The sequence below is a fragment of the Cheilinus undulatus genome, linkage group 20, assembly GCF_018320785.1.
Source record: "Cheilinus undulatus linkage group 20, ASM1832078v1, whole genome shotgun sequence".
Taxonomy (NCBI): domain Eukaryota; kingdom Metazoa; phylum Chordata; class Actinopteri; order Labriformes; family Labridae; genus Cheilinus; species Cheilinus undulatus.
This window is the reverse complement of record NC_054884.1, coordinates 12,917,416-12,926,152: the sequence shown is the minus strand read 5'-3', so window position 1 is coordinate 12,926,152 and position 8,737 is coordinate 12,917,416. Positions and strand designations below refer to the sequence as shown.

Genomic DNA, 8,737 nt, shown 5'->3' with positions numbered 1-8,737 from the left:
AGATGGATGTATGAAACAAATCCATCTGGCATGTCAGGTTATAAATCAGTGCTATTGGTCACCTTTACATCTTTACGTGAATTTTAACCAATTTTAAAGCAATAAAATGTGTTAAAAGATGCTTACTACGACCATTCATTGTTCAGTTATTTGAAAAATACTGTTATTTTTTTCCCTAAAAAGTTGTGAGTTTGGAGATTCGAGGTTTGGGCTGGTGCAAGCAATATGGTCACCTGCACAACTGTGAAGGCTAAATGAATACTGAAGAATATTTACAGCAACATATGCTGCCAAATTGATTGCTTATTTTGAAGGGAAGGCCTTGATTTAAAGTAAGACAATGCCAAACCAAACTCCACACATCAGCCACCATCTTGACTACAACAAAGGAGACACCAGACTTTGGACAACTGAAATCCTACATCAAGCAAAAATGAGAAAACATGTCCTAAGTAATCCAATTCTAACAGACAGTTGTTAAAAGAGGATGTGATACCACAGGGTGGTAAACATGACCCTGTCCCAAGTTTTTTGAAAAATTCTGCTGGCATAAAATTAATAGTGGGCATATTGTTCCAAAAACAATGAATCCACTCATTTTCAAACATTTGATATATTGCTTTTGTGCAATTTTCAGTTAAATATCACTGGAGTCAGGCCAAAACCTTGTATCTCCATTCTTCATGGGTTTAATTTTTTCCAGTAAATCAGTCCTATTGGTCACCCTTTGCATTTTATTTTTGCGTTTTTTTTTTTTTCTTTTTTTCATTTCCTGAAAAGTGGTGATTTTGGAGATACGAGGTTTTAGCCCATTGCCAGCGATATGTACGTCAATATTTAGAAATCATTACTGCTTGTTTTTAACAATTTATACAACGTCCCACCTTTTAAGAAAATGGGGTTGTAGACTAAAACAGAACACCAAGTCAACATTTTCTCCTGTTTGTATTGTTAAAATCGTACAGATTTAGCCTTGGTTTTAAAAATAAATACGATTTCTGATAGTATATACGTGATGACATCATTGGATTACAGTCCCAGCTGTAAAACGTTGGTCAAAAGTTGAGAAAAGAGAAGGCAGACACTGGCTGGCTGCTATCAGGTGCTACTGAATTACAAACAGCAGGAGCGTCAGCACTCATACTGTCACGCTCTGACAGATTCTCTGTTAAACTATCGTATATCGTCGTCTCTGTCTGGGACGTTTCTCTTTCACACACTGGCCTCGTCTTTGTCACCAGCTCCATACCACTGAACAGAGACAGTCTGTGGGGCTCAGGTGGAGGAGGAGAGCTCCTGTCTGGGTCCAATTCTGATTCTTCAGCGACTATTTCCTCTTCAGCAGTCCTGAGCGGCTCCACCTGGTTTTGAACAAACTCTGCATCATCAACATCTTTAATCTCCACTGAGGAGTCTCTCTGCTCAGAGGAAAGATCAGATGGAGAGGATGGGCGACTTGGCGGTTTGGTGACAGCTGGCGGGGAGATTTCAGGCTGACAGTGGTTGAGATTGGTTCTGCCAGCAGAATGTGACGGTAATAAAGGATCAGAGTATGTCAATGTTGGAAGCTGATTGGTTGTTGACTGGTGGCCGCTGTTAGTCGTGTCCTGTCTGGGAGCATGTAGACATCCACCCATGAGAGCCTCAAACTGGCGCAGGATCTGGTCAGAGGAGATAAAAGCAAAAATACACACCCTACTTGAATTCTCTAGATTAGCCTCATGAGTCTTCATCATGTGCAGAGTTCTTTAATGGCTTTGTTTACACTTGGAATTAAAATGAAGCTAAAGTGATCTGATTTCAAGTGGACAGCTCGGAATGTGTTCACATTTGGCCACAGTCTTTCAGTTATGTGTACACAGATGTGTCCTGGGCCACACTTTAAGACCATCTACTCCCTGTATCCATTAAAACAATGAGACTAAGCAGTCATGGATGTGAGGGTATGAAGTGTGATTGGTGGAAAGCCTCTGTAGAGATCTTGAGACTTGTTATTCTTTTGCATTCCTTTCCAAACACAAAGAGACTCCCAAAAAATACATGGGGAAACTACATCGTACATTTATTCAGCCAGGGGCATCTTTTTATTGCTCACCCAAATAGGAATACTTAAATGTAATTTAAGCAGATTTGTTTGTCAGTACAGCTTAGATCATATATACTTGTTTAATCCCATAACCCTTAAATGTTGAGGTGATGATCAGAGAGTTTTATAACATTTCCTGCCATTTTTATCTTTTTTTTCATCCTTTTTTATGAAAGTTCTCTTTTGTATATCTGTGTCAATGCAAGTGTGTTTTTTTAATGATAAAGACTAAGTCTGCTTCCTGTTTGTTTAGAAACAGATTGAGGAAGTGAGATCTTCTACTTCAAGCTGTCTGATCTTATCAACCAGGATGCACCAGATGTAAAATGGCTCTGACTGTCTCGCCTACCTTTGTGGCTTTGTTGGCTACAGGTCCCGGAGGCCCCTCGCTCAGCTGACGGAGCCTTCGTTGAGTCGCTCCAAACATTTGCTCCAAAGAGAGGAGATCAGACGTCATGAGGCACGACAGAGCACACATGGCACGCTGAAAAGTTAGAGGAAAACAAAGATATCAATTTAAGTGTCGCTCTATGCTAAAAATTCAAATCCAATCTCCTAAATGATTTTACCATCTTGACGGTGTTTGAAGGATCTTGAAGCTTGCTGGAGAGCAGCTCTACCACCACCTCACAGTTAAGAATGGAGCACCTAAGGGAGCAAACATGGCAGAAATAAGGCGACACCATGTCCTAAATACACTACACCAAACGAAAGAAGGTTAAAAGGGGGCTGACTCTTTGATAAAGTGCTGGCTTTCCTCTCTGGACAAGAAAACTCTGGATCCATCAGTCAGTCTGTTGATGAGCGCCATCTCCTGGCCACAATCCCCTAACTGCAACGCCTCCACCCTGCAGACCAGACAGAAAAAAATTATGTAACCTAACACCTCCTCTAACATTCAGAGAGCGATGTACGAGCTTACAAATGTGACCACATTATGGTTCGGATAGACAGGTCCTCACCGTTCTGATAGGTCCCCACTGCTCTCTCTGCTGGCCCCTGATTGGCTCCCTGTACCGGCTGACTTGCTGCCCACAGAGGTTCTGCTGTTCGCTGCGATATCCTGAGAGGAGTTGTGAGAGGAGCTGGTGCCGCTGTCTGTCTCCTCCCAGCCTCCTCCAACCTGCCCTGGGCACCTCTGGGTGACCCCTGTGGTCAAATAAACGTAGTTCCAGATGAATAAGGACTGTCACGATAAATAAAGTGTTTTGGTCATGATTCATGTGCAGTATAAAGTAGGTCTGTCATAATGCCAGATTTAAAAATTGAATACAATGCTAGAAAAAAAATTAAATAATATATGTTAATTCAACAAGTATTCACATCCCCTTCATTGTTTCAATTTTATGTTACAGCCTGATGCTGCAATCATTTCAATTACTTTTTCTCTCATTAATCTACACTCAGTATCCCATCATGAAAAGGTGAAAGTAGAATTTTAGAAAGTTTTGCCAATTTATTAAAAAGAAAAAATTTAAATATTGCTTTGACAGAAATATTTAGACCTTTATTCAGTACTTTGTTGACGCACCTTTGGCAGCAATGACAGCCTCAAGTTTTGTAGAATATGGCACTACAAGCTTTGCTTTGTTGAGTCTGAGGTCCTGAGCACTGCAGAGCAGGTTTTTATTGAGGATATCCCTGTACTTTGCTCCATCCATCTTACCCTCAACCCTGACCAGTCTCCCAGCCCCTGAAACTCTGAGTTGGCTTTCATGTGTTTTGCACCAAGGCTTCTGTCTAGCCACTCTGCCACAGAGCCCAGGTTGGTGGAGAGCTGCAGTGATTGTTGTCCTTCTGGAACTTGGTACCATCTCCACACAGGATCTCTGGAGCTCAGTCAGAGTGACCATTGGGTTCTTGGTCACCTCTCTTTCCACAGCCCTCCTGCCCTGATTGCTCCATTTGGCCAGGTGACCAGCTCTTGGAAGAGTCCTGGTTGTGCCAAATATTTCTGTTTGAGAATTTTTCAGGCCAGGTAAGTGCAGCAGAAATGTTTCTAGCCTTCCCCAGATCTGTGCCTTGCAACAATCCTGTCTCTGAGCTCTGCAGGCAGTTCCTTTGACACCCTGGCTTGGTTTTTGCTCTGTGCATTGTCAGCTGTGATGCCTTCTAGAAGTGTGTGCTTTTCTAAATCACATCCAATCAGTTTGATTTACCACAGGTGGACTCAAATCAAGGCGTAAAAAACATCTCAGCAACAGTCAAGAGAAATGGGAGGAACCTGCGCCAAATGTTTGTTGTTGCAAAGGGTCTGAATACTTATGTCACTGCAAATTGCATAAATGGTAAATGGACTTGTAGTGCCTTTTTCTAGTCCTCTGACTATCCAACAGGCTTTTAAACCACAGTCACACCTCATTCACACACTGATGGCAGAGAAACGGCCATCAGTATTATCTTATTCCATTCAAATGCATCCATACCCATTTACACACCAATGACAAAGCAGTGGTTAAGTGTCCTGCCCAAGGACACATCGAACATTTGAGTGCAGGACCTGGGGATCAAGCTCACAAGCTTCCGACTGTGGGACAACAGACCCTACTGACTGAGCCACTGGAAACATCTATCTCTTTCTCTAAAGTTAGCTTAAGTTTTAAAGACCATCATTACTTTTCATTAACCATCAATAATTAAAATAACAGCGATTGTATCATTTTAAAATGTGTTATCAAAAGCTTTGACAACCTCAGCTTCAAGACACTTTAAATTCAATTTAGAAACACATACAGATGTTTCTACCTAACTATCAAAACATGCCTCACCTTTTGGTCTGCGAGCAGGCAGGTTGTAGGCACATGCAGGCACAGCCACCTCGATGGGGGCAGAGGGCGCAACCACAGCTCGGTAATGGTTTTCATGGAGACGGATGCCCTGGTGTTCAGTGGGAGGAAGCACAGCGCTGGCCACGACCTCTGCTGCTTTCTGGATCTTATCCAGCAGTGTGTCACTTCCTGCTGGGGGGAACAGGTACAGACAGAAAATTACAGATTGATGCTTTCACTTTGCAGAGGACCGACTGGATCTGTGTATGTGTACTGGTGCGTAACTCACCTGCCCCCTGCTTCCCTGGACTGTATCCAAAGCCCTGCATACCTGACCAGTGGGACGTTCCTGAGCCCATACCTGGACAGAAACACACAGCAAACTTTCAATATTCATAGCCTTCTTTAAAGTAATGATGTTATCGTTAAAGTTTCAACTGGTTACATCATTGAAATGTTACTTCTTGAAGTGACCATCACTTTGGGTGAAAATAAGCCCTACGAAAGTACCAATAATAGATTAGAAAGGAAAAGAACTATACAGGAAGAGCTCAGGGCTTTGGGCTCACAGTAAAGGGATGAAGGGGTTAAACTGTGGGAATGACATGAAGAGTCAGGCCTTGCAAATACTAAGGCAAACTTTATAACCAGAGAGTATTACACTCATTCCTCCAACAAAAAATTAATGTAAAAAAAAAAAAAAAAAAAAGTTTTCCATCTCATCATGACAGCTTCCTGCAGACCTATCACTTGCCATTTACAGATAAATTAATGCACTAATATCATCTATATTATATTTCATTTTTTAGTTTTCTATAAGAACTACTAAACCTGAATCTATGACATGAAATACATACAATATTTACATCTTTATTAAAGACAGGCAACAACATATGAAAGTACATATATCTGAATAGAATTTCATTACAATTCCTGTAGGTGAAATGCTCTGGTGGCCAAAAATATTTGGCCATATAATGTATCTTATTGCATTGTCATGTAGCACTGATTGTACTGTGTGTCTTATATCACATACAGTGGCATGAAAAAGTATGTGAACCCCTAGAAATTATGTTTTCTGTGGTAATTGGTCATCAAATGTGGTCTGATCTCCATCTAAATCACAAGTATAGACAAATATGTGCTTATAGGTATAGGTATCTGCATATATCATTTTTAACCCCTGTGCTTTATGAGTAAAATATTATTTTGGGTATGTCCTTATTATTCCATTGATTGCTTATACTCACCTATTGTTGGAGGAGCTAGGTTGAGCATGGGTGCATCACTTTTGTTTGAAAGTGTATCTGTGAAAAGCAGTCTGGCCACCTCCTGTGAATCAAAATGTAAAAACTTAGTACTTTAAAATTGTTAGACTTGTCACATAGTGCATGATTAATTTCATGCACCTGTGTCTTACCTGTGCTGTATTTCTCACTTTCTGGTACAAAGCTGTGCCATGGATGGGATCAGGAGGGCCGCTGTACACTTAAAAAAATAGATGGAAGAGAGAATTAAGTAGGCCTAGTGGCTAAAAAGCAAAAACAGATTAATGGAGCTAAAAGGACTAATGTTCAACCTGATGCCTGCTGAATGAAGGTGGAGTTCCTTCTGAGTTCTGTGAGGAAGTGGTTCGAACCATGACCGCAGAGATGCACAAAAATCTTCAGCACCTGATTCACAAGGAGCACAAACAGAACATGACTTTACGCAGATTAAGAGGGAAAGAAAATTTTATATTTGGGTCTAAACATGCAAAAACACAGATCACACCTTGAGTTTGACATGACAGGACTCCACCTGCAGCCTCTCCAAAAGGTACTCCAATAAACACTGACCGCACCCTGAAGACTCATGGGAGATTTCTGCAGTCAAATGGCGGTTAAGGGCATTATCATATCATTATGCTCTTAATGTGTCTAGTCTTTGGTAAGTGATTCTCCACATGAAAGAACAGTGGAAAAGCAACTTTGAGGATAACCATTTCACTGGCATTTTTCTTCACAAAATTTTGTGGAAACTAGGATTGATTTTTTTTTTATATCATCGACTCGTTGATATTTGATTTTTTAAAATCCTACAAAATTATTTTTACAAAATGTCTATTTTCCAGGCTTGCTAAAACCTAAATTTATCTCTAGATATACTGTTAATTATTTGAGAGCCTTACAATCCTTTAAATTAAAAGGGAAAAAAAATACCTGGTTATTTTTGTAACATACCTAGAAAGGGATTTTAACCCTTTTATAATCATTTTTTAAGTCACGAAGTTTGACAAAATATTCAATATCTAAATATTTTATAATAACAAATATCAAAAACAATAATATCTCCCTCATTTTAATGATTGATAGCATCAAAAGTGCAATTTTTGTTTAAAATGCAACTTTAGTTATATTTAACCAAACGCTTCCATGAGAATTTAGACAGTTTACAGGAGTTTGTCTGTTTTTTGGTAATCAAAAACAATAAACTACCCAAATTTCAGTGCCTTAGACTTCTATTTTTGCTGCTGTGTTATCAAAGCAGGTATTAGTACGTCTGATTGGGTAATTTTACATCTTCAATGGTCACATCTTATAAATTACGGTTGTAAAAGTGCATAATTGATGAAAAAAAAAAAGGTTGAAAAATGAGATTTAAAATTAGCAACAGTTTGTATCATTTATGAACCATCTTTGACTTATCAAATAGTCTATATTTTTAATATTATAAACCTTGATAATTATATTATCCCGTTTTTAATTATGCTGCTTGGTAAAATAGAGTGGCTGGTTAAAAAAAAGTTTTTGTAAGGTAGATGTTTTAATCCACCACAGTGGCAAGTAGGTGGAAAAGTTAAATCCCAACCCTACTACAGATCACCTGCTATGATTATGGAGTATCTAGCCAACTATTTTAAAAGATGACTGATGTTATTTGAGAGACAATGTACTACTAATGAATACTGTCAAAATATTAGAAACAAGCATTTAATCACACAATACAGGGCGGAGCAGTATGGCTTTCTCTCCCACCCAAGCAAAGCCTCATTCTGTGGGGAATACTGGGTGCATGTGCACATTTTATGCTGCTATGGGGTGGACTGCCGCCAAAATATGCCATCGAAATTGACATGCAATGACAAACAAGCATCCATCCATCAGATTGGCCGGATAAGCTGCCAAAGGATACTTCCAATTTCTTGGAAAAGGTAGCCAGGACAGGGGTTTTCATCATCTGCTGTAGCCTTCATCAGAGTTGGGACCTTCGGATGATAGAGAAGAAATGGTTAAAAGGGTTTCAGACCACATCAGAGTCCACAGACTACCTGAATATTATCTAGCTTGTTTACACTGGGTCCAAACTATGAAACAGATACTGAAATATACACCATGTTGGCATAACACCAGAGCCTAGGGCATAACACCTTTGCCCAAACAAGGATATATTTCAGTATTTTAAGCAAGTATGCCAGCTTCAAGTCTGTCGTTATAACAGGAGACGTTGGCAGGTCAAAAATAAAACATGATATGAAGTGATATCCAAATTTCTTTCTTCATACTGTACGCTAGCAGGCAGCTAGCATGCTACTGATGGCACTTCAACAGACTAAACAGACAACTTTACGTGCGTCAAATACGTCATGCTCCTCTCACCTCTTAGCTAATAATCTTCATAACAATAACAACAGCAAACAACACTTACTTTCTGAAGAAAAGCCAGTCGTTCCATGAATGTTGCCATGATTTAGCAATCCTGGCTGCGGGTTACTCATCTTCCTCCAAGGGGTACGAAGGGAAGGCGGGGCTCGATGTGACAGCTCGCCAATCACGGGATGGTGAACTGTAATCGAGTCGTTTTATTGGTTTTCTGGTTACGCCTATGCGTGACAAATAGCGAA

The 8,737-nt window shown here is 39.9% G+C and overlaps 1 protein-coding gene across 2 annotated transcripts; it reads right to left on the bottom strand.

Moving 5' to 3' along the window:
• tepsin (TEPSIN adaptor related protein complex 4 accessory protein) lies at positions 1–8,632 on the bottom strand. 2 transcript variants are annotated; one of them, XM_041814903.1, is made up of 13 exons: positions 8,542–8,632; positions 8,029–8,101; positions 6,628–6,719; positions 6,434–6,527; positions 6,275–6,342; positions 6,105–6,186; positions 5,144–5,215; positions 4,855–5,046; positions 3,049–3,235; positions 2,821–2,934; positions 2,656–2,734; positions 2,436–2,570; positions 1–1,661 (listed from the first exon to the last, which is right to left on the bottom strand). In XM_041814903.1, the coding sequence occupies exons 1-13, from the start codon at positions 8,578–8,580 to the stop codon at positions 1,056–1,058; spliced, it is 1,833 nt and encodes a 610-aa protein (XP_041670837.1). In that variant the 5' UTR covers positions 8,581–8,632; the 3' UTR covers positions 1–1,055. The 2 variants fall into 2 exon arrangements, with proteins under 2 accessions (XP_041670837.1, XP_041670838.1); XM_041814904.1 differs by having other exon boundaries at positions 4,855–5,043.
• Positions 8,633–8,737: the final 105 nt, after the last annotated feature.